This window comes from Aspergillus tanneri (assembly GCF_003426965.1).
Source record: "Aspergillus tanneri strain NIH1004 chromosome Unknown AapTan_6_pilon_pilon_pilon, whole genome shotgun sequence".
NCBI classification, from domain to species: Eukaryota; Fungi; Ascomycota; class Eurotiomycetes; order Eurotiales; family Aspergillaceae; genus Aspergillus; species Aspergillus tanneri.
The window spans coordinates 3,966,035-3,991,503 of NW_022984633.1; the positions used below are offsets into that span (position 1 = coordinate 3,966,035).

Here is a 25,469-nt window from a genome sequence, read left to right on the forward strand (position 1 = left end):
CACTATCGTGCTTTATAGATAAATTACAATGACACGAACCGTGGAATCACCAAGTCGAGACGGTTGTTTCGGAATTATATAGCGGTCATATCTGCTTACATTTTTGAAGCAAGAGATGTGTTGCGCTGAGTTCTCATTGGCACGGATGGACGCGGCTCTGGACAACCCATGGATGTTGCCCATTGAGGAAACAGCATATTCTCAAGTCGAAGTGAGGTCCAGGTGCGAGGATAAACCCAATATTCCACTGAAAATTTACGTTGGTCTGCCTATGACGACATCTTGGGCATGGAGTACGCAAGCCCCTGAGTTATGCCGCCTATCGTATAATTCTGGCCATCGTCTTGAGATTTTTAAGTCCAGCCGTACATATTAGTATAGTGGTGTCGACAGCTGTCAATCAAAAATATACTAGACGATAAAAGAGTCAAAATCCGATGCCAGGCTCCACATTCCTAGAGGAGGCGCGAATGGCGATTGATGATTTGGTAAATGCGGCTCGTGCCGGTCGTTGGCTACGAACCGCAAACATCATACAAATGCTAAAGAGATCTAGACCGAGATGTCAATGTCACTCATATGTTATACCAGTACATACCAGTACATGATTTGGATAACCAATCTACAGGAAATTACCCCACACCCCCCTTTTGAAAATATCCGCATTCGTAAATTCGTACACCCAAATCAATGGGCATATTTAGACGCTCGATTGAGAACGTTGACGACTAAAATCATGTGATTTTCGACATACATCATCATGAAATTTTCAGGATACGTAACGCATTTTGTGACCCCACGACTCTAAGCATAAAAGTATCCCGTTGTGTCTTCGAGACAATATCAAGTAGTAGCCAGAGCAACGCTAGCAATCGCGAAAACAAGCATCACTCCCAGAGCCTTAACATATGGGACAGCTGATGGAAGTGATAGGGAATATATCGTCTGCTAACCATAGTCAATTTCCAGGGACATGTTGAATTGTGTAGCCTCGTTAGATGGTTCATAAACGATACACCTGAGTGCTAGTAGAGTCATGACGAAATGAATAGATTGGCTTTTCGAGTGACTAGCTCAATCAGCCAGAAACAGCAGCTGGCCTTAATAGTCAAAGTCGACACTAGGTGTAATTTTTGCGTACGTCATTCCTACAGTAGAGGCTATATGGCTACCTGGGATCGAGACGAATGATTCATGAGTGTAGAGAATGACGTTTTCACTTTTCCGTCGGAAGAGCCGTATTGGGAGGGTTGGTAAAAGGTCAAGTAAAGCAAACCAGACCGCTTAAAATCACTACTGTGCCCTGATGACAGTTGGGTGGGTTATTCGTTCGTTCATCTTAAGCAAGATTCATACATTCGCAATTCATCCATACATTCGCACCGTCTCATACTGTCGCCACTATGGCTTCTCAGTTTGATCTGGAGAACATCCAGGGCGATATCTGGTATGCAAAAAACATTTTGCGGATTAGATTGTTCTTATCAACAGCTGCTGACGTGGGCTGGATTCCCATCTAGGCCCGGCCTGCCCAAACGGAAAGAGATGTTTCTGTTCTTCCGCATTGCAGATGGCGCAAGTCAACGCAGGAAGTTCAAAGAGTATCTGCGAAGTCTTGTTTCTCATATCACGACTGCCAAAGATGTTTTGGATGCTAAAGCCCACATCCGTGAAGAAAAGGAGAAGGCTGCTGCCCATGAGGAAGACCCGAAGCTGTTACCGTGGTCTGGTATCAATATTGCCTTTTCATCAACAGGCCTAGCCGCTGTAAGGCGTCAATATCCCACTATTTGAAGGATCTTTGGATGCTGTGGTGTCTGCTAACACTCATGTTGCAGCTGGGAAAGCATGTGATGAATACGAAGGCGAACATGAAAGAGATCAAAAGTGACCCCGCGAAGTGGCGCGAGCTGAAGAGGAACCAAATTCGCGGAGATTTGTTCGACAAAGGCATGTATGATGACATGGTCTACGAGGGGTGGGATGATCCGCAGGAGCTACGTCCAGAATACAAGCGAGACCCGGTGACAAAACAGCGGCAGATAGACGGAGTAGTCTATGTCGCTACGAGCACAGAGAAGCAGCTGGAGAAGGCCGTGGGACGAGTGAAGGAGAAATTGCATATGCGTGACACAGACGATGACATCGACGAGGACGTTGCCTGCAAATTGGTGTTGGTCAGAAAGGGCAAGGTCAGACCAGGCTTATTGAAAGGCAGAGAGCAGTATGTGCATCGTAATAACTCACAGCTTGCTCCAATCTAGATATCTGACTTCAGTTCAGCTTTGGCTTCCAAGACGGAATTTCACAGCCCCAACTTGAAGGACTGGACCCAACCCCGAAGGGGGATAAAGAGCCCAAAGCCGTACCTCCGGGGTAAGCTTGTCCCGCCAATCCCGTCGCTCTGATGGGCTCCGGTCGTATCTTGGCCATAGGGCTTCTGTTAATGTTGACCACTGTAACAAAGGCTGATCATTGTCGGACACGATGGCGACCCCTTGAACCAGCCCGCTTGGGCCAAAGATGGCAGCTTCCTCGTTTTCCGCGACTTGCAGCAACATGTCCCTGAATTCAATCAGTAAGGAATCCGCCTTTCAATGCAGTGCGCTTCGGATGCTGGGCTAATGGCATACCTCTAAAGATTTTTGGACAACAATGCTCATGCATCTCAGGACACTGAGCAGGGTCCCGCCTCGGCTGAAAAGCTCGGGGCACTGCTAATGGGGAGATGGAGGAATGGTAGGCATCTATTCTTTACAGAACTGTGCAATCCACTGACACATAGGATCTCATCTAGGCACCCCGGTTGATCTCAATCCATATCATGATAATGATCCTTCTCTTTACCGATCCAATAACTTCAATTACACGCCAGTCGAATCGCATGGTCGGTGCCCCTTCGCTGCCCATATTCGCAAGATGCGCCCCAGAGGCGATCTCGACGACGACGAGGCAGTTATCATCCGCCGCGGGATAGCCTATGGACCTGAGGTCTCCGAAAAAGAAAAGAAAAATCAGAAGACGATGAAGGAGCGTGGAATGCTATTTGTCTGTTATCAAAGTGATATTAGAAACGGATTCAACTTCATTACTACGCGTGAGACCGTCCCGGTTCCCATGCATTTTAAATATTTTTTTTTTGTTGTCCTCTGATAGCTGACTGTGTCGCAGGTTGGGCAAACAACCATCACTTCCCAGGTAACAAGTACGATGCTGTCGGCATGAATGGGCCGGGCATCGATGCGATTGCCGGCCAACGTCTCGCCCACCACCCTCCTCGAAACATGGGTTTGCCTGATGGCAAAAGGCCCAGTGAGGCACGTCTGAGCCTCGGCTCGTGGGTTACCCATAGAGGAGGAGAATACTTCTTTGCTCCATCCCTCAAAGCCCTTCGAGAAGATCTGTCATCGGCTCCTGTGCAAGCCAAGCTTTAAACTAGCGGCTACAACGCAGTAATATGCAATGGGCTATGGGCTACGGATATCTAATAAGCCCACTCGTTTTACTCAAGTTGGCATGGATCACCCTATGCTGCAAAGTAGCCAGATTTTGTTTCTTCCCGTGCGTTGTATATTCCAGAGAATGTTCGCTTTTGTTTTCCTCTGGTTCTTCAAAAGCCCAAGGTCTAACCAAATATCGCCTGTAGTACCCATCCAGGGCACGAAAGACCAAGGCCATCTACCTGCCATGGGCCTATATAATCTTAATTTACCACATTAAATAACACACATTTCAGACGTTTCTCTTCTTCCCGAGAGTGGAAGTTTGTATCCTAGTTGAAACATCAACAGACACTGATCTTCCGGCTCATATCAGGACATGATTGCTGTAGCTCTCGACATCTCACCCTCGAATGCGCGCGAATCAGTGTCTTCAACTTCTTCTGATCCGTAGTCTAGGAACAGGCGATATAGCGCCTGAGGGCCGTGCCTTTACGGTCCGATACGGAGCCACCTAATGATGCCGAATGCCCCAGGAATTGCAACAAAAATATGACAAAATCAGAACTCCGGCTTCAATTTACTCACAGTAATCAGTATCATGACCACGGTACTAACCTTCCTAAGGATCCGGAATTATTAATGAACTTGTAACCTAATAAAACACTTTGTCAATGAGAGGTAAAGAAGTTGGTATCACCCGCACCTGGCCGCAGAGGCCCGGGATGAATAGAACATTGATGTTGTGGGATCAATTTCGGGATGGCTTGGCCAGCTGTTATAGGTTGAATCCTTTATTTCTATATAGGGCGCTAGGAGCAATTGATCTTTCGATCAGTCATCTTTGTATTTTTTATGCTCGAATGGTTTTACCTCTAGACTAGCGCCTAAAGACAACCAGATCGTGACACCAGTAGAACAGCCATGCATGGTTAATATTAGTGCGATATGCCGTGGCTAGGGGATTTTGGATTAGCAGGATGTCGAGGCTTTATGTGTGATGGTCATTAATAAGTGTTGCAATCCTTGGTCATGATTTCATAATGTTCAACTGTAATAAACGGTTACCTTGTAATATTATTGCAACGGCACAGTGTTTATGGTGTCTGACACCTATCGCCCACGGGATGGTCTCCATTTCAGTCTAAACATCTCGCTCCCACACCCGGTGGCAGTGTCAACGTTCATGCCCGCCTGCGCAGTGCCCGCAGCGTGGTTGCTCTTTGCATGACCATGCCAAGTGGTTGTGTCGCTGACAGCGGTGGCATCTTTTCCGTTGGCATGATAGGCCCCAATGCTCCCAATATAACTGTCCCACGAGAAGCCTATTATTTATAATCCACTCTGCTGCTTCCGGTGACTCAAGCCAGATGCCAAGTGAGGCTGATATGCCTAGAAGTCTCTTAAACCATGTAATATCATCTACTTGGTGCCCTTTGGCAGTAAGATTATTTTCCTCCATAATTTCCTCAACTCTCTGTGTCTTGTTTCCTTCCAAGTCGAAGTCTTCAATAGGGGTGCGATGGACCACAATACCAACCCATGGTTTCACCATCTTCGTGTCTTTGCCTAGTTCCCCGAGCCATTCTGTGTCGTTTCTAGCCGTCTCAGCCAACTGAGCAACCTTAAAACTAATGAAATATACTGTTTTGGTTGTTTCACCTCTGGTTACCTGTACATCTTTAGTGCTGTCCATGTTTAGTAGGGCCGTTCTAATGCGTCGGCATGCGTCAATTGCGATCTCACGCACGCATCTAAAATGTAGTGGATTCAAGTAATACCATGGCATAGATGATACAGTTTTCAATGAACAGGCTAGCCACGGCTCCTGGGTAGCAAGGACGGTGTACGCACAGGGTTGCAGGAAGCTATCAGCCATTTGGAGGCGCGGCGATGGCGGTATTGAGCATCAGCCGGGAGTGGCATGGCTTTCCGAGATTTGAGACATATTTTTGGTCCACGGAAGCGGCTGTATTCTGAAGGGGAGAATAAAAGAGACCGAAAACACCTGCGGCAGTATATAGGTATAGAAATGGATAATGATTAAGATCGGACCCCGCTTGGCAAAGAATAGGTGCCAAAATTTATAAAATGAAATCCACAAGTTGTCTCAATGGCTGGAAGACGAATTGATGCCTCCCGAATCCAAAATACCCAGCCAGATCAGTTGAAGCCTTCTACAACCTCTTTCCTACTATAAAACAAGATACAATATACAACCAGAGAATATATGGAATATGGATGAGCATGGAATTGCCTTAGGAGTATATACAAACTCCCAGGCTGTTGGAAAAGCAGGAAAGAACCATACTTATGTTCTGTTGTGGAATTCAGGGGAAGTGATGCGCAGGGAGCTATTCTCTCAGCTACAGGCCAACTAGCCTAACTAGGAAGTAGATGTCCTTCGGTGGAAACACCAGGGATCACAGTGTCTCAACCAACTGAGTCTCTTGTATTCCTACCAAGCGAAAAACTACGGACGCCAAGACCAGTGCCGTTCTCGTTCAGTAGGTGAGCAGTGCCGCCTCGCGTGATGACCGTTCAAGAATTTGGTGTAGTGTTCGGGGATAAGCACGCCCAGGCAGCGGCGCACATCCCTGTTCCTGATCCGACGCCGTGGGAGAAAATTCCAAGTGAACCAGTTCAGGAGCTTTTAAGATTTGCGATAGGGCTGAAAGCCAACAGAAAGTCGCGGGTTATTGGTTCCCCCCAATTTCCTTTCACCAACCAAAAACCCATGAGAAACCGTCCATGTCGTGGAGAATGTAGCAACACAGCAGCGACTGACCTATGGATACCAGCCTTCCATGGAATTAGGCAGACGAACGTTCCTTTGTTCCACAAAAGATACAACCGCAGTGACGTTACTGCCTAAAATAACTCCTTTTTTGTTATGGAGGCGGCAGGGTCCACTGTCAGGGTACAAGTTTGAGTCATGCGACTCCCGACATCTAGGTCTAAATTGTTCATTTGATCCCGTTCACATGGTAGGGACGAAATAGCAGGCTGCACCAAAACACGCCAAAACACGGGGCGCTGCAGGGCACGGGATGCATAAGCCTTTTGAATTACAAGGACGCAATCGACAAAGGATCAGATCCGACTGATATCAAAAAGACATATTTTCAATGTTTCATGAAGAAGTGTGTCATGTCTTGAGGAAGTATTAGGGATTTCCACGGTAAAAGCACGTTTACCTCTGTACTCCCCCAAACTATCCAAAACCCTATCCAAACGTAAATCTTTGAGGCTTCCACACGCGGGGATCGAGCGCCTCAAACGTCTATATCCCGACCAGCTAGTCAAATCCGGACATTAGCCTCAACTTGTGGGCAACGGCTTTCCTTGAAATTCAGCCAATCGTTGGGCGCGTCCATGCGCCGTTGGTGATGGCGTGGATCACGTTGGATGAATACAAATCTCGCCAAACTTTCAACTTCCTGCGCGTGGCTTAAGTACGGCTGAGCGGACAGGAAGCCCTGTTCTCCACACCCTATGGTCGTATGTACTTGGAAATGCCTTGTGTTAAGTCATATACGTTTTCAGAAGCAAGCCTACAGACGAACGCGACAGCAGCAGTCAAGATTCGGGGGTTAAAAAATATTTTGGCCGTTGTTAAATTTGATTTCTCAATCTCATGCCTGTGATCGGGGTGTTACGGATCGAGGCTTGGATATCGCCGGTTCCCTTTAATGTATCGGCCACCAAGTAGTTATGCATGTCTCGCGGGCAAGGTAAAAAGAAAATAATGATTCCATTTTGCGGTACACTGTTCAAGTATTAATCCAGTTTTTTAATCGCTTTGAATGATTTCTATATCTTCCTTTCGTGGGAATCTCGTTGAGCACTGCGGCATATCCCGACCACGATAGTAAGCGGAGCGTGTCCGGACCCAAACATAGACGCGGTCAGGCGTAAAGCAGTATCAATTGCATGCTCAATTATAGGGAACTTCGGCAGCTGCAATGCCTCATCCCTTTTCATGAAATGTCGCTGATTGGCTCAAAACGTATGCAGGCTGACAACCGACTTCACCTAGTTGTGATTCTTGCCCCTCGGCCCCCAAAAAGGTCTCTAGGCCACTGGCTTGGTGGAGAACTTTGATGCGACCGTCGTCACATGGATTTACACACATGTCACTCACAAGGGAGTCGATCAAATTAATTTCATCTATCTGCCTTGTCGTAGGCTTTGAAGCTCATAACCTCTCCGCAGTCATGTCGACAATCGGCAAGCGCAAGCGTGCGAGGAAGGCATGCATTCCTTGCCACCAGCGTAAGCGGAAATGCGACGCCGAGTATCCTTGTGGTATGTGTACCACCTACGAATACAGCTGCAGGTACGCCGCCGCCAACGACAACACTAGCACTGTGGCTGGTGGCGAACATCCTCCACCTCTATCCAAGCGCATCGGCCACGGCAATGCAACCGCCGTGAAATCACGCAGTCCGGACAGTCGGGCTCAGGTAATAAGCGATTCCCATGAAACCGACGGCCCGTCAACGAAGAGTCCTACCGTCATGGCCGGCATCTTCGACGACCAAAGGTCCAGATACACCGGGGCATCGGCGGCCATGGCATTCCCGCATATCCTCGGCGTGGCGCTCGGCTCCAACAGCCCTCCCAAGGTCAGTTCATTTGCCTACAACTTTGGGATCCGCCCCGAGGAAGCTTCCAACGCTTATGACTTCCTGGGGAAGCTTCTCTCGGAGGAGGACCTCAGCTTCTATTCGGCTGTGTACTTCTCAGTGGTGGGCCCTATTGGCGACTACATGGACCCGAGAATCTACGCACAAAGATGCCGAAATTATTACCAAAGCTCCGGCAGCACCTCGATCATTTTTGGCGCCGTAGCCGCTGGCGTCGCTGCTATTGGTTCCTTTCTATCCCCCAACAGACACCCACGGGAGTCTGACCTGGTGCAGTACGCCAAAACCATTCTCGAGGATCCGGCGTCCATGCGTATGCTGGGCGTCGACCACATCATCGCGTGGGGCATGCGATTGTTTTATCTAAGAGCCACGACCCGTCCCGATAATGCCTGGGTTGCATCGTGCACCCTCATGCACCTCTGCGAAGCGGTAGGACTGCACGAGGAAGAGAACATCAAAAGGATGGCGTCCGTCGCTGGCGCCGCCGTTGTTGGACATGATGCAGACCGGCTGAGGCGAATTTTCTGGATCTCGTGGGCCGCGCATAACATGCTGTCTTATGAGTGCGACCGCTCTTCCGTACGATTTGGGGCCGTGACTTGCCAGGAAATCATCCCTATAGCAGGGTCCGTTGCCGACCAGTTCGTACAAATAGCTCAGATCATCCCAGCTCCCAATTCCCCGTTCCACCTCGCATCTCAGCCTCCGTCCCCGAGAGAAGAGCTCTTTGAGCGTCTCAAGGCATTAGACAAAGTCCAATTCACTCATCCGTTTCTGGTAGTGACTAAGGCGGATCTTGCGTTTTGCTTCTATCGACGCATTTATCAGCTTAACATGGGCATACCGGACGAGATAATACAGCTCGTCATTGATAGCGGGAACGCGGCAATGGAGGCAGCTGAACAGCTAGCTAGCCAGGGTCATCTATTCTGGAACGTCATTGGCAGCGTCTTCCAGTATGCTTGCATTTTGTTGGCTATCAACACACCGACCGCCTCTTCTCACATCCCCGTTGCTTTTAAGGGCTTGGAAAATCTCGTCAAGGCTGCGGATACAGAACTAACGCGTCAGGCATTGTCAATGGCAGGGTACCTACTTAATCTCAGTATCGCAAAGAAGCGAAAGGAGCTTGCCCAGCTGGAAGCTGTCGAGGTCAGCTTTCAATCTTTCCAGGCGCAGCCTGAATCCGAGGCCAACATTGTTGTGCCAGACATGGGCTGGGGGGGCTTATGGGACCAGTTCCTCATCGACCCATATTTATCAATGCTCGGTCCTGACATCCAGTTGTAGTGGGACGAAGGTCAGGGAACCTGATTGGCCTCAGTGGCGATTCAACAAGCAACTTATCAAAGGATGGGCTGACATTCTGGGATGATCTAATGAAAATTAGTATATTATCCATGTAAACTGGCTATATCACATATCTAAACATGCTCCTCTTGCGGTTGGCTCATTTCCTGAGCTTCCTTCTCGGGCGCCTTAGACTGATGACGCTCCACAAAGCAGAAAATCAGAGCAACGATCACACCCAAGGCAGAGAGACCGACACCCATGTAGAGAGCGCCTCGGTAACCTCGTAGAACATCTTTCCCTCCATCATTGACCTGCGACTCGACTGTGCCGGCAAACCCGAGCCCGATGGAGATAGAGTAGTGACAAAAGTGTTAACCAGCGACGCGGCAAGGCCTTGGTGCCGCCGCGGCATGGCCCGACTTATGATAATGGTGGCAGCGGTGAAGTACATATCCATACCCCAAGAGATGACGACGATGCCCACGAATGTCTGCCCCCAGTAGATCTGGTGGACCGCGATTGTGGCAAAGATGATGCCTCCGATGAGGAAGGAGGACATGGAGATGAACATCACAGCCGAGGCGCGGGTGTGACTGAGGATTAGACCTGTGGTGACCGCGGCAAACAGCCCGCTTATAGCGACAGGAACGAACTGGGAAGAGGTAAGAAGAGGGGGCTGGCCCCTCAGGACTTCGAGCAAGTTCCAGATATAAAAGACGAAGATGCCGAAGCTGGACCCCCCGCCGCTGATGCAGGCTAGGGTGAAGAGAGATTCGATTTCCAGGACGTTAAAGGGGATCAGGGTGTGGGGCACCCTTTTCTCGATGAGAACGAACAGAATAAAGATGACAATGCCGAAAATCATGATGCTATACATGTAAGGTGTCCGCCAACCGACAGCGGGACCTTGGTTCCAGGCAGAGTTAAAGAGGACCAGGGCGGCCACGCCGGTGACGGAGCCGAGGACATCGACACACTGCCAGACGCTGAAGCTCTCGTGCTCTGAGTTGCTCGACGGCGGGGTTGTGGGAATAATAAACATGCCCAAGAGAGCCAGCAAAAGGCACGCAAAGCGCAGGACCCAATAGAGCCAGGGCCACCAGGCCATCTGAGAGATGAGGCTAGAAAAGGCGCCGAGGAGGAATCCGCCGGGGGCGGTAGCACCGAACAGACTGAGGATCATGTCCTGGGGGCACCCCGGGTCATAGGAGCGGCCAAGAACGGCAATGGCGTTAGGTAGCAAGAAAACCGGACCAATGCCCTGCATGGCGTGGCAGAATATGAAGAATTCAGGACCGCTGTAGACAGCCACGCCAGCAAGAGCAGACCACAAGCCGTACCAGGTGTAGCCGCCGACGAAGAAGCGCTTGTGGCCGAAGTCATCGCCGAGGCGACCTGCGATGAGAATGAAGGTGCCGACGGTGAGGGAGTATCTGGCGGAGAACCAGCTCATCTCGCCGGGTTGATTGTCAATGCCGAAGGAGCGGCCAATGATATGCTGGGGCACGATGCTCAGCGCGAGGTCAGTTTGAGTAAGAAGTTGGGAGGAGCAGACGACAGTGATAAAGAGGCCTTCTCCGGCGAGGGACTGGGGGCGCTCGACGCGGGATTGGGATGTCTAGAGCTGATAGTTTTAGATGTTGTCATTGTGAGTTGGGTTAGAGATGCTGTCGCAATAGTCCTCGTGCGAGGCTTAGATGGTGTTTACTCCGGTGTTGGATTATTAGAGGGCGCGAGGGAATGTGGCGCCTTGCTAAGCGGCGTGTTGTCCTTTTTATATACGGACATTGTTGTGGTTGATTAGCGGACTACGTCGTAAGTGACAAATGAGCCCAATTAGCATAGTTATTGTGGGCTTTTGTTGGCTGGTTTGATAATGGCCTTGTCGATAATGCGCATGGTATCACGTCGGCCCTGAGAGGCATGATGGAGTGAGTACAAATAGATTCAAGCTCCTTGGAGTCAGAGCATGAGCTCCTGCACGAGTCACGAAGCTCTCATTCCACCATTTAGGAATTGCAGCCTCATTATCTTAAAGTTGCGGGGACATGCTGGAAGCTCCGTTGGTAATTGAATCAATGGTGGGCTGTGTTTACGCGGCTTGGTGCGGAGCGGTCGCTACGGCTATTGCGGAGATCAGGCTGACCGACCGCTATCTGCTATCCCCTATCAGATACATAGTAACAATGTTATAACAGTGTTAGTGTCGGTCTCATTGTCCCTGCGTGCGGCTGCTGCGGCGACGACGGCCCCACACAAGTAGCCTGACTTACGGTTGATTATCCCAGTATCTCCGAACGAACCATATTTCAATGTCTGGCCCGATTCAATTACCAAATGGAGAATAGTTGCTCGGAATTTCCCAGCCCGGTCAAATGTGATCAGGCTGAGATAGCGATCAATACATAGAAGTATAGCGATATCGAGTATATAAAGGGACAAGAATTCTCTGCTTCAGCCACAATCGCAACATTCTACATAATCCAACCGTCAAATTAACACCTTATTCAAAAATAGCCAAAATGCCCAAGTACGCCAAAGATCAGCCCGTCAGCTTCAAAAATGTCATCGAGAGAGTCGCGATTGTCGGTGTAAGTAAACCCTCAACACCACCACATGCTCAACATTAACAAGTATAGGCCGGAGGAACTGTTGGATCGCACCTCGCTGCCGCCCTTCTTAAAACTGGAAAACACACAGTCACGGCACTCTCCCGCAGAGACAGCAGCAACAAGCTCCCCGAGGGTGTCCTCGTCGCCCCTGTCAACTATGACGATGAGGCGAGCATTGTCACCGCTCTCAAAGACCAACAATTTTTGATTATTACCATGGCTCCCACCGCGCCTCGGGATACCCACAGCAGGCTCGTCCAGGCGGCCGCCAAAGCAGGCGTTCCCTACATCATGCCCAACGAGTACGGCGGCGACATTGATAACACTAAACTCGGAGAGGATACAATGCTGGGGCCGGTGGGCAAGGCAAACAGGGACGAGATTGAGCGACTTGGCATGCGGTGGATCGTTGTGTGCTGTGGGTTCTGGTATGATTATAGCCTGGCGGGCGGAGAGTCGCGCTTTGGGTTCGACTTCGATAAGCGTTCCCTGACAATATATGACGATGGCAACACCAAGAACTCAGTGTCGACATTATCGCAGGTTGGGCGCGCCGTGGCCAAAGTGCTAAGTCTCAAGGAGCTTCCCGATGATGAAAAGGACAAGAGTCTTACTCTATCGGCGTTCCTCAACAAGGGCGTGTACATAAAGAGCTTCGTGGTCAGTCAAAACGACATGTTTGAGAGTGTTAAACGGGTCACAGGCACTATTGACACTGACTGGGCGGTTACCCACGAGGCTACCAAGAAGCGATACGAAGATGGCTTGGCGCAAGTTCAAGCTGGTAACATGGCTGGTTTTAGTAAGATGTTGTACGCGAGGGCATTCTACGCGGATGATCCGAATGATTGCTCGGCCAGGGTACAGAATGAGCTGCTTGGATTGCCGGATGAAAGCCTGGATGAGTCTACCAAGGTTGGGATGGATATGGTCAGGGAACTGCAGCGTCGACCTGAGCGTATGGCATCGTAGACAATATTTTCTACAAATTTAAGATTAAGCAATAGTCGAATATTTACGCAGTGGGATTATTCACAATAGTTTCTTGATCTATCCTGGCTCTATGTCACTAGGACATCATCAGCTGATGTTATTGGCTAATATGTATATCTTCCAGTTGGGACAACGCTCATCCCTTACTCGGCATTGGGGCTTATTGTGCGGTGAACACTGTAGAAGTTAGAACAGCGAGGGGAAGGAACATCAGCGCTTTAGACGTGCAGGATATTCATGTGTAAAATATCATGTTCAATGGGTGCTATAAAGAATAGACTCTATAGATGAAGCTCAATTGTTTATGGTCCAGCCTCAATTCACAGTAATTCTAAATGTGTCTGTATCGGTTACTAAGCACGTTGACTATTTACCAGCATAGATCTTCGACTGACGAAGCAGGCGCCCAATTTCCTTCGACTAGACGCGGGTTCGGTCGGTGATGAAGATACGTGAAGCCCGGGTTTAGAAGATATTGAATGGAAATCAAGGTGTAATTCAGAATCACAACTGGCACGGTTACGGCACTGAGTGGCTATTGAAAATTTTATGTTATAAGCTAAGGCCCTGGAATTGGATTACGTCTCAGTGTTGGCTTTCGTACATTTATTTAACAGCCTAGAAGATGTCACAAGATATGCGCATACAGAGGCACCCCTTCCATAATACACTGACTATAGCTGCTTCATGCTGGGCAGTTGTGCCTTCCCGGGGGGTGAAGAACAACGAACAGGTGAGGTATTTCTGCGATAGGTGATTGATCAACTCGTCCGATACATTGGGCCCGACATTCGGGGCAAGGTATCTGCACTTGATCCAACTCCCACAGTTGATCACCATACCTCCTGTAAACGTACCGGCTAAAACAACCCCGGGGGAATGTGTAACCGCAGGGAACCATAACAAGGCCGTCCACATCACACTGTAGATATATAAGACACGTTATTCCAGGTTTATGTCTCTTATAACCAGCACGCGATGGCAGTATAGGTGAAGAATAAGTTTAATTTAACTTTTTTTCATAGCCTTCGACAACAATTAGGAAGTCTGCTTATCACAATTAATATCGCTGTAGTAGGTCGGGTTGCACATTTTCTACCAGAGCTATTCCCGGCCCGAGATACCTGTAAAGAGCCCGGGACTGATAAGGTATATGTTAGGATAACAACGGAGACTACAAGACAGTGCAAATTAGTCCAATCCTGTGGTATCTCGATGCGGGTCGAATCTGGCGCACTTTGCAACTGGGAACCTCGGGATTCTGGAAAATAGTCAATCCTTGTATCCTAGAATAAAGGAGAATTACTCACTTGAAGAACGTCGGAATTCTGATTAATATAGCCGCCTGACACAGTGCCGCGTCAATATCTATTATTTAACAAGATTTTAAACTGACTGAGTATTGTGGAGTAGGAAACACTATGGCTGCATAATAAAAGAACGGATAAGTTCTCTCATAAGACTGCATGAACTGTGCCTTTTCTTGTTTAAACGATAAAGAATGAGAAAAAACTGTAAACCTTGTTAAGCAAGATAACTGCTACTTTATACTAGCCCGTTCCCGTTTATAATTAAAATATCATACCATAAAACTTAACTTTTAAACTCGACTTAATACGGGTAAAACTTTGATACCGGTAGGTTCTATTCAAGTGCCGGGAACATACGAACACTGGAAGTTAGCGTGCAAAATAATACAGTAGCTAGTGAGCAAATTACGCCAATTAATTCAAATACACACGATACTGTTTCTATAATAGGAACTAAAAGACCACTTTACTAATTCTAAAATATATGTAAATTTACTTATTCAGGCAAATTAAATGAGTTGGGTTGTATAGCAGGCGACCATATGCCCTATCTAGGTGCTCAACTAACCAAAGGATTGAGGGGTAGAATGGATCGTCAAACAACACTGCACCCCCAACTCGGGCGGATTATAGTGTTTCCGTAACAGGGTTTTCTAGAGGTTTCTTCTTGCCTTTTCTGGACTGTTTGAAGTTATTTTGAAGCTGTATATTAGCCTTTGGTGGACCGATCCTCTTCCTTCTGGTGTTTCTTTTTCTCCGGTGCTTGGGCTCGTATCTCTTGATTAGATGCCCTAATTCTCTTCCTTTCTTTATGATATTAATACGGCTCGGACCTCGGTACGAGATAACCCAGTTTATTTATTAGTGCGGGGTTTACTTGGCATATATATCTGGGATGTATCTGGTTATTCTGTGTGATAGCCGAGTCGCTCATTCAATTCCAACTACTCAGTTCCTCTATTCTAATGCCAATTCCTCTGGCGTACTGTAGATTTGCTACACTTTAATTAATTGTTGTTTCTCTTCCTTTTCTACATAGCTGACGGCGTAGCTTCTCTTCTGAAGATTCCGGGCTTTCCAGGCTTTTTTGGAGAATAGAATACTGCATTGTCATACTTAGTAGCCCATAATTTAAACTGTAAAGACTTTGCACGCTGGCACTTCTTCTGTTCGTTCAGGAGAGCATTCTTAAGGCCTGTATTCTGTAGTTTACGCAAGATATTCTCTGTGTGGTGCATCATCTGGCTTAACTTTTCAGCGTTTTCGGCAAGACTATACTTGACAGCTTGATTTAAAAGCCTCTTGATCTTTCTCCAATCCTCTGTGTGTAGCATAGACCTAGATAAACTGCTAGAAGACCTTTCATTCTTTATCTTGCTAAATCATGCCAATACAACTTCAGGGTTAGAAGGCTATAAACCAACAGTTTTCCACGCGCTTTCAATATTTCCTGCAGATAAGGCCTTAGTATAGCTTGACCAGAACAGCCTAAAAAAATCCGGCTTGGTAATCTGGCTTAGGCCTTAGGATATATGTAAAAATGTTTCTAATTAACCTTCGTACGCCGCAAAGTGTAAAGGGCTGGAGCCCGTTTGACCTCCCGGGCTAACGTCCGTATTGTCCGTATTGTCCGTATTGTCCCTACTGTCCCTACTGTCCCCATTGTCCCTCGACCCATATCATGTGACTTTCACCTTACTTATTTACCGCTCATTTTACTTTCTTCCTTTCTTTCCCTCTTCAGTGATTCCTTTTGTACATAGCCTATCCTATAGGCTCTACGGGTTCAGCCCCTGACAGAAAGCGGTCCAAAGATACTAACATCAAGTGGCTGCAAGGAATGTGTAGAATAAATTGAATAGTTAACTACAAATATGATATTAGCTTCACAATAGTTTAAAAACTTCATGGTGATGTGGGATCTGTGGCCATTAAAAATTAGAAGCCTCCAACGCCTTTTAGCTTTAGCCTTTGTTTCCCGGTCGAATATTAGCTGGAGCCCTCCAAATCCTAGCTTATAGTTGATCCAGCCAGATGGTAAGGTGCAAAAAAGCGTTGCTGATTTGTTGTATTAAAGCCTTGAAGCCAGGAGTCTTTTAATTTACAAAATGCCGTTTGGTATATTAATCCAGGAGAAACATAGGTCTGGTCTGCACAAATACAAGCAATTATAGTAATCCACTCCCAATTACCATCTGGTAGGCGTTGTTTGAGGCCTCCTTGCTTATATAATTGTCCAGAAAGGATTCTCTTGCCCTTAGGATGCAATCCAATGTAAACACGAAAGCTCGGAAGAAGAACATGCGGCATTCTGTTGATTGGTGTGAAGTTGAAGATTGAAGGTGGACGAGGTCAAACGTTCGAACTATAGATAAACGAAGTAGGGTGACCGCTGAGAACCACTTAATTATGTAGTTCCAACCCGTATGAGCGTGCAACACTTTCTCATCCATATTACACATATCCTCTCGCGGTATAGTGTACTCCTTGATTTTTCAGCCCAGATATTCAAAGTACAAAGCATATTTAAATGCTGAATCAGCCCGCTTGCATTTAGAATCAATACCAGTTTCGTAGCAAGATACAAGGTCCATTTTACGCCTTTTTAAGAAGCGGCCAGACCAGTTCTTTCTTGGCTTTGTTACAGTAATTTCCTTGGCGAAATTCCATAGCATTTCATGCGTATAATAAAGGTCTCTCTCAGATTGCTTATTCTTAAAAGATATAGGCTTTCTAACCTGCTGGTTGTGCAGAGGGTGAAATTCCTTGCTATCTAATAATTAGATATACACAGAAAGGAATCTCTGGGAGGAAGAAAGTAAAAGGGGAAGAGGAAAGAAGCGTGCGTTCTCATACTACGAGGGGTCATGTGACTTCAATACGCGGACCAATCATGTGCGCCGATTGCGGCGAAGGCGAAGCCGAGCAGTGTACAGGCGTAGCCTACGACAGGTGGTTGAGAAAATCGCTGGTCTTTATATTGCTCCTCCCTCTACTGCTGGACTCCACGGTGGCGTTGATCAGTCAACACCAAACCGTTTCGCAATCTGAGTGTAGTCAAGCCATTCTCCTGGTTTCAAGGAATCGATTTCTGCAAAAGTCTCTTTCATTGGTGTTACGGAAACTATACATTCCGCCCGACTTGACGGTGTAGAGTATCTGACGATCAATTCTACCCCTAAATCCTTTAGCTAGTAGAAGCACCTAGAGATGGTGATAGAGCACCTTGAGATAGGGATGCAAGAGACTCAGTTCGTTAAGATACTGTGATTCCTGGTGCTTCCAGTGAATGACACCTACTACCTATTTAGGCTAGTTGGTCTGTCCTGATAGAGTACTCCCTGCGCATCACTTTCCCTGATTTTCACAACAATTGGATCCGTATTGAATGAGTTGTGGTGGTTTAAAATCTACATTTAGAAAATCGGTGAGTAATATTTTGGGCGGCAGGTGATAAAGGTTAGTTGGCTGTAATTGGTCAAAAAAGATCGCCATATCCCTGTCGTTCAGCCGCGCCAACACATCTAAACGCGGGGGTACCAATTTTGAAAAGAAAAAGGACAATAGCACCCAACTTTGGCTGAAGAGTATCAACCAAAGCCACCCTCATCAAGCTCCTGAACATCAATGCTAGAAGGAACTTCCGTCGTACAATGCCTTTTTTTCTCTCTAAGCCTAAACTTTGGAAGAAACTACGACTTGAAAAGAAACCACAGTCTGAAAAAGGCAATTTCTTGAAAGGGGAGGTTACAAGTCCGTCGAACAGCCTGTTATCTAAGCAAGAGGAGCGTCGTGAACCTACCCCTCAACCCAACGATCTCTGGGTTAGAGCTGAGCAAATATTGAGACAAAGTAGTGAGCTGGACAAGATTTTGAAAGCTTCGGCTGAAATACTTGAATACTACTACAGTTTGAAACTTCAGCCAGGAGATACGAGTTACCACAAACGACTTTGCGATTTCCTTGAGGCTAAAGCAATTCAAGTAGAAGAGAAGAAGTGGGCGATTCACCTAGGGAATCATAGCATTACTGTTCGGGACCAACTCACAAAGGTATTCAGAAATGTCTTGGCCATCAAAGATATTGTCAATACTGCTGCAAGCGCGAGCCCACCAGCTTCGCTGGCCTGTGCTGGCATAACGGCTTGTTTTGCGGTAAGCCCTAATCTAGTGTTCTCGAGTGTACGCTCGATTCATTGAGATTATAACTTCAATTAGATGGTCGTCCAAGCGGTAGAGCAGCATGACCTTCTCCTACAAGGCTTAGAATTGACTTCTGGATTGATACCTCGACTTCGCGTAATGGAAACCCTTTATTCGCATTCTCAGACAAAACAGGCCATTGATCTCCTCGGGGAGTTTCAAAAAACTTTGGTCTCCATCTACACCAGGATATTAGAGTTCCAGGCTCGAGCGCTCTGCTATTTACACAGACATTCAGCCTCCCAGCTTCTGGGAAACATCTTTAAGTGGGATGGATGGGCTGACTTGCTGCAAGACTTTGAGAGGTTTGAAAAATCTCTAGACCGATTTACTTCCCTCATTGCAGATACAGAATCAAGCCAGAGGCACGAAGAGGTTCTGAACGGACATCGAGAGATTCTGAATGCTTTACGCGAACGTGATATATGGACAACTACATCGGCTAGAGACGAGAGGATAAAAAGATTTTTCAAGCTGCTCTACACTTGCCCATACAAGGATCGAAAAGACAGGAATAGCAAGCGTGTCCCTGGAACTTGTGAATGGTTTACAAGCCATTCTCTATTCCAGGCGTGGCAACAGAGTAAAAGTAATGTCTCCTCCGGTCTACTATGGGTGTCGGCAGATCCAGGTTGCGGCAAGTCGGTCTTAACAAGATACCTAGTTGACGAACTTCTTCTCAACACAAATGAGCGAACGGTCTGTTATTTCTTCTTCAAAGATGACTTTTCGGATCAGAGGAGTTCAACAAGCGCACTTTCAATTATATTACGTCAGCTTTTCATAGCACAGCCTCAGCTTTTGCAAGATGCAGTCCTGGATAAACTGGATACCGACGGTGACACGTTTGTCCAATCATTTTCTGAATTATGGAATTTGCTTGTATCTATTTCTACTAATCCGAAGGCCGGAGAGATTATTTGCATTCTGGACGCATTAGACGAGTGTCAAGATAGTGACCGGAATCAACTCATTCGCGCAGTCACGGATTTTTACTTGAGACCCTATAAAAACAGCAAGCTGAAGTTCTTGATGACAAGCAGACCATACGATCACATACGACGTGGCTTTTGGGAGCTGGAGGCCTACCTACCTACCATCCATTTAAGCGGGGATGGCAAAAAAGAGGCCCAGCAGATATCTCGCGAAATAAACCTTGTTATCAGAAAAAGGGTTGATGATATCAGCGAACAAAGATCCCTGGAGAAGGATGAACGCAGTATGCTCATGCAACAGTTAACGGCAGTTGAAAATCGAACCTATCTGTGGGTTAGCCTCACGTTGGACGTACTCGAGAATATCCCGGGTTTCACGAAAGGCAATATCCATCGGGTAATTCAGCATCTACCCACAACTGTTGACAACGCCTATGAAAGAATCTTGGACCGGAGTTTGGATGCGGACAAAGCCAGAATTCTTCTTCATATTATTACAGCTGCAATGCGGCCTCTCTCGTTGGGAGAGCTGTCTCTTGCCTTGGCAATCAGTGCAGGTCACCAAACTTTTACAGAGATATGTGATGAACTGGAACCAGAAGACCGTTTTAGGAAAACTTTGAGGGATGTCTGTGGACTCTTTGTGGTTGTTATAGATGAAAAGGTTTATCTTCTTCATCAAACCGCTAAGGAATTCTTGGTCCGGGGCAACAACCCTACTGTGAATATAAACATCTCTGAAGTCACAAGATGGAAGCATTCACTACTGCCAGAGGAGTCCAATGAGATTCTTGCAGACATATGCACTTCATATTTGGCCTTTGAACGAAATGAAATTGATCACGAAAAATTTTATGTGTATTCATCATGTTACTGGAGTGCGCATTTTCGTCAAGCTTGCGTGCGAGAAGGGAACCCGCTATTGATCCGCGCGCAGAACATTTGCAACCCAAGCTCTGATCTATATCAAGTATGGTCCAGAATCTATAAAAATTATGGGAATATTGTTCCCAATGGCCCCACAACACTTTTCATAGCATCAGCTTTGGGGCTGGCTGGTGTGGCCAAGCTTCTTCTTGACACAGGAAATGTCGATGTCAACTGCAAGGATTCTGAATATGGTCGGACACCACTCTCTTGGGCGGCAATAAGTGGCCATGAGGCAGTGGCTAAGCTTCTTCTTGACACAGGAAGGGTGGGTGTCGACTATAAGGATTCAATATATGGTCAAACACCACTCTCTTTGGCGGCAGAGAATGGACATGAGGCAGTGGTTAAGCTTCTTCTTGACACAGGAAGAGTGGATGTGGACTGTAAGGATTCAAAATATGGTCAGACACCACTCTCTTGGGCGGCAGAGAGTGGCCATGAGGCAGTGGTTAAGCTACTTCTTAGCAAAGGAAAGGTGAATGTTGACTGCAAGGATTCAAATGGTAGGACACCACTTCATTGGGCGGCAAGGAGTGGCCATGAGGCAGTGGTTAAGCTACTCCAGGAACGCCAATGCCCGCCTTTATAATATTACATTCTCCATGCAAAAAAGTTGATGATGTCCAGGGGGCGAGACCGCTAATTCAAGTCAGGAACATTTTTCAAGAGCTGACAAGAGTGCGTTCGGCTGCCGAAAGCCCTATCAGCCTAGTTACACCTGTCACGTTCGTAAATCATTTGTATTGTACCCAAGGTTCTTATTTTCTAATCTCTTTGCAAAAGGGGGACCTAGGACAGCTGAGCCTTAAATACAAATCTTTTCTGCAAATAAGAATTCTCCAGTGATTTCTGCACGATTCTGTAATGTTGTGAATTAAGGTACGACCTGGTAAATTATAGAGCTTCAGATACGGAATAAAGTCAGTGTAGGTATTAGATTGATTCGAAATCAGTCTGATGTTCATCTTGTATATAAACCCTCAGCTCTACAGAAGTAATGAAGAATAATCAATGTTCCTCTGAATTACAACACCTAAAATTACAACTTGCCACTCATTTTTGATCCCCATGTTTCCATGCCAAGAGACAAACGCCTAGGTTACCATGTCACATCATTTGTACGTACTCTGTAAGCACATAGAACCAGATTGAAGTGGACCCAACGTAGCCCTATGACCCACGTGGAGTCGACGGGATAGAACCGATTGGCAAAACTCTATTTGCGGATCAGCCTGCCTTTATTCAGTGAGGAGAAGAAAGAAGGAGACATATTCGGAGTAATTTGTCAATCGTATTATCATTAGGAGAATAATTCCGGCCACTACGACAACTAGAAAATGGACAACTCGTCGCCTTAGATTGTCACCTTTAATTTTCACTTTGCTAGCATTCAATCATACTGGCTCTTAATAATCCCGGCAATATATAGAGCAATCCTGTTGGGGATCAATTAAATTAATTGTAGATTCAAACAGACAACATTATTCCAGGTCATTTCTCAGGATATATTGCCGTAGTGAGAGGTTGTGCCCATAGCAGCAGAGATGAAGTGGAAGGTTTATATATACATACATATATATATAGGTACAAGTATATATGGCCGTGCTTACCGTTTTTCTGTAGCCTGACACAGTGCAGCGGGGGTTGCTTGGAGTAGTAAATGCTAAGAAATTTGGAGGCAGAATGTAAAGGCAGTTGGTCAGTTTACTCAGCAGGTCCAATAGCCACGGCTGCTCTTTCAAGTTATATAAGTATAGATACCGTTCTCAACTTTCGCTGCCCAGTCAACAGTCTTGCATGCATTTATACTTCTGTCGAATAATACACGCGTTTTCCCTTAATTCTTCGTTATACGACCGATATTGAAGGTTTTAGAACCGACCGCAGGCCAAGCGGCGGCACTAAATTACAAGAAGACAGAGTAGAATATCCATTCAGGATAATAGCCTTAAAAATACATAAAATATAATATATGCTTCTACTTAATCAAGTACATACGACCACAGGGTGTGGAAAACAGGGCTTCCCGTCCGCTCAGCCGTACTTAAGCCACACGCCGGCTGGTCAGTAGTTGGGTGGGTGACCACCAGCGAATCCCAGCTGTTGTATGTATATATTATTTTTGTCTCTGGCCTTTTTTTTAATTTTTGATCTGATTGCGTGCTATGCGAATTTGTACCCGATCTCTTTAGTGACTCTGCTGGTGTTTCAAGGCGCTGTCAGATGATGTCTTGCCCGAAACTGCCTGATAGGTTTTGTCAGAAGGCTAGAAAATGGCATTGGAAAATGCCCCTAAGAAGGGATATGCTGCTCTTGTTTTATTGTTCAGTGAATCCCTAGGATTTATACAGAAGGAAGAACAGAGGTAAATGATTTCTTATGGTTATATAATATAAGTTAGGGATGGAAGCTAGGAGTACAAGTATATAATATATCCTATATTTTACTGGATACATATAGACTTGCCATTCAGATTTCTACTTCGGTAGTCAGCTGTCAGATGGGCTACAGCAAGTGTTCTCATTTCCTTTGTTACGATACCAATTTTGTGCTTTGGATTTGTGCGTAGAGGAACGGAAACGAGGTCTTGCTACACACTAAAGTAGACAATATCGAATGTATATGTAATGGATTGGTTGTCTCTGCGCTAGTAGAGATAAAACCCTTGGCCATATAGAAAGGTACAAGACAACTGATCGGCAGATCAGTCGCATTTAGCGCCCTATATAGTAGTAAAGGCTTTAGTCTGAGCACCATACTGGGTTTAACCCGTGACAGTATGTATAGATCAATAAAGCTAGAAAGTATAACTATAGACTAACAAAATTAAGATCCCTAACTATTTATTGTTATTATTTTAATAATTAATCCAACTTCAGATCTACTTCCTATATATTTTTCGACACTTCTAGTAGCACTTTTATTACTTTTCTAGTGCTATCAGATGATCCTGGTACTACTTATTATGCAGAAAGAATCTGTATCACTAATATTTAGTATGTGAATCTGTTCGCCGCGGTTTTATAATGACTAGATTCTAGGGCTCTTTCAGGATTAACAGTGCGGTTCACATGGCTTAGGTATGGCTGAATGGACGGAAGTCCTATTTGCCACACCTTGTTGTCGTATGTACATTTACGACCATGATATTTGTAGCAGGTGCCCCAGAATGACAGAGTTAGCAGTAATTGATAGGAGCGTTGAAGAGTACCAGCATGACGGCAATCCCTGAGTCTTCCATGCGAGTTAACCTGAATTTTGCTATATTCACAACGCGCACATTTTTGGCAGTGGCCTCCTTATGTTCACTCAACTCAAGTATTGTTATGTACCTTGTTGACGAAATTGTACCTTAGCAGCTTATAGTTTTTCATCATCATTATTATTATTACTAGTATTGTTACTGTACCGTTCTGTTTACTTTAGCAAACAAAGACTGCTGGCCAAATAAAGATAAATTAGGCCTATCCATGCATTTAACTTGAGAATCAAGTTATCTTATTTAGGCCTTACAATAGGCAATCCTTTTAACACTTCTACTAAGAGTCAAAGCCCCATATATGCTCATTTCTGGCTTTAAAGTGCAAATAATGGACCAACAATTATTTGAAGAAGCATGAGTACCTTTTGGTCTGAGCCGAGCTTATCGTTGCAGTATATTATACGCCGCGTTAGTTTACCGATTAGAAATACTACCTGTTCGAGATTTCCAACTCTCTTGTGCTGCAGTGCGTCGAAAGATACAATATATCAAAACAAATGCGACCAACACTGGGATTTTGACGCGGTAGACCTACGGGTAGAGAACGAGTGTGAGTCATCAAGCTGTCTATCACCTTATCTGCTGTAGCGATCTCAAAGGAGGGATAGCTGCTAGGGTATGCTGTTACCTATTATCGACCATAAAGATTACGCGTATTCGCAAGTATCGATCCTTCATTGAATTAGGTCTCTGATTCAACTAAACTACCAAAACATCTCGAGATTATAAAGGCGAGTTAAACAAATAAAATAATGTTGCATCATTAACTACATTTGACCGAGAAAGGTACTGAATATTTAATATTACCGTAATTGTCGACACCTATTGTGTATACAGAAATATTCATTCTGTACGGACCAGACTATTGACCTGGTCGCATAGAATCACTGAGTCTATTCTGAAAAATGAATGTTGGTGGATGCCTTATTTATCATTGCAAAAGAGACTATCCTAAATCCAGCCAAGATCTCCAGAGAAGCACGAGATTTTGGATATCCAACTTTCTATAAACGGGAAGGTAGCTTCACATAAAATTGCGAGTGCCTTTTCAAGCCGACAAAACTCTTACTGTGGCGTAGAAGTGGGCCGTCTCTCGAGTTGACTTCATAATTTTTTTACTTAAATAAGCTTGTTACTATACGTACAGTACGTAGCAAGTTGGCTATTTGCTTGCCCTGTGTGCTCGGTGATCGTGCTACACGAATCATTAAATACTGTACAGTGTAGTATTTTAGGACCTAGGCTATATTAACACTTTCTTAGGAAGAAACCATGGAAATTTCTAATATTACGCCAGGAAAAGTCTTTATCGGTAGATCTGACTGAAACCAAAATATCATCGGTAAGATGCCTTCTACGTGTGAGTAATATTCTCCTTCTTGCACCCCAACTAGTTATCCATGTAGGACAGCCATTATTTATATAAACATTTTCTATGTATAATTAACAGTTACCTCCCTAGCTATCGCTTATTTTTAGAGTTTTGTTTATTCTAGGAAAGATAAATTATTTCATGCTGATTAGGTACTGCAGCTATTAAGGGTGTTGTTCCAAACTTGCCACTGTTACCGGTCAATTTAATGGTACAGTAGTTCCGGAAAACAATGTCATCTGTTTCCTGCCCGGCTTAGCACCGCTTTTTGCTCCGGGATCGATCCGGGAGCGTGGGCGGACGAACAACAAATGCGAAAAGCAGACGACAGCAAGTCATGCCTCTAAGTTGGCCAAATTTATCAAAGTAGGTACGTACCTCTTACTGCCCCGCCCAGGTTAAAATTTGTGAGAGCGTAATTAAACATAACCATAGCGTTCCAATTAAAAACCGCAACATCAGCGTAGT

At 45.8% G+C, this 25,469-nt stretch overlaps 5 protein-coding genes across 5 annotated transcripts; 4 read left to right on the plus strand and 1 right to left on the minus strand.

The window, feature by feature from the left end:
* Positions 1-1,403: 1,403 nt before the first annotated feature.
* ATNIH1004_009313 (Dyp-type peroxidase) lies at positions 1,404-3,434 on the plus strand (the record flags this gene model as incomplete). The annotated part of the gene is made up of 8 exons (XM_033573907.1): positions 1,404-1,447; positions 1,521-1,767; positions 1,839-2,224; positions 2,284-2,376; positions 2,468-2,578; positions 2,642-2,739; positions 2,798-3,097; positions 3,172-3,434. The coding sequence occupies 8 exons, from the start codon at positions 1,404-1,406 to the stop codon at positions 3,432-3,434; spliced, it is 1,542 nt and encodes a 513-aa protein (XP_033424459.1).
* A 4,223-nt stretch (positions 3,435-7,657) lies between these two features.
* ATNIH1004_009314 (uncharacterized protein) lies at positions 7,658-9,382 on the plus strand (the record flags this gene model as incomplete). The annotated part of the gene is made up of 1 exon (XM_033573908.1): positions 7,658-9,382. One exon carries the CDS (start codon positions 7,658-7,660, stop codon positions 9,380-9,382), a length of 1,725 nt encoding a protein of 574 aa, XP_033424460.1.
* Positions 9,383-9,516: 134 nt separating this feature from the next.
* On the minus strand, positions 9,517-11,691 carry ATNIH1004_009315 (uncharacterized protein; the record flags this gene model as incomplete). Its single annotated transcript, XM_033573909.1, has 3 exons — positions 9,517-9,707; positions 9,806-11,003; positions 11,689-11,691. 3 exons carry the CDS (start codon positions 11,689-11,691, stop codon positions 9,517-9,519), a joined length of 1,392 nt encoding a protein of 463 aa, XP_033424461.1.
* A 216-nt stretch (positions 11,692-11,907) lies between these two features.
* On the plus strand, positions 11,908-12,969 carry ATNIH1004_009316 (aromatic alcohol reductase; the record flags this gene model as incomplete). Its single annotated transcript, XM_033573910.1, has 2 exons — positions 11,908-11,976; positions 12,025-12,969. 2 exons carry the CDS (start codon positions 11,908-11,910, stop codon positions 12,967-12,969), a joined length of 1,014 nt encoding a protein of 337 aa, XP_033424462.1.
* A 4,984-nt stretch (positions 12,970-17,953) lies between these two features.
* ATNIH1004_009317 (uncharacterized protein) lies at positions 17,954-20,956 on the plus strand (the record flags this gene model as incomplete). Its single annotated transcript, XM_033573911.1, has 2 exons — positions 17,954-18,454; positions 18,518-20,956. The coding sequence occupies 2 exons, from the start codon at positions 17,954-17,956 to the stop codon at positions 20,954-20,956; spliced, it is 2,940 nt and encodes a 979-aa protein (XP_033424463.1).
* Between the last annotated feature and the right edge of the window lie 4,513 nt (positions 20,957-25,469).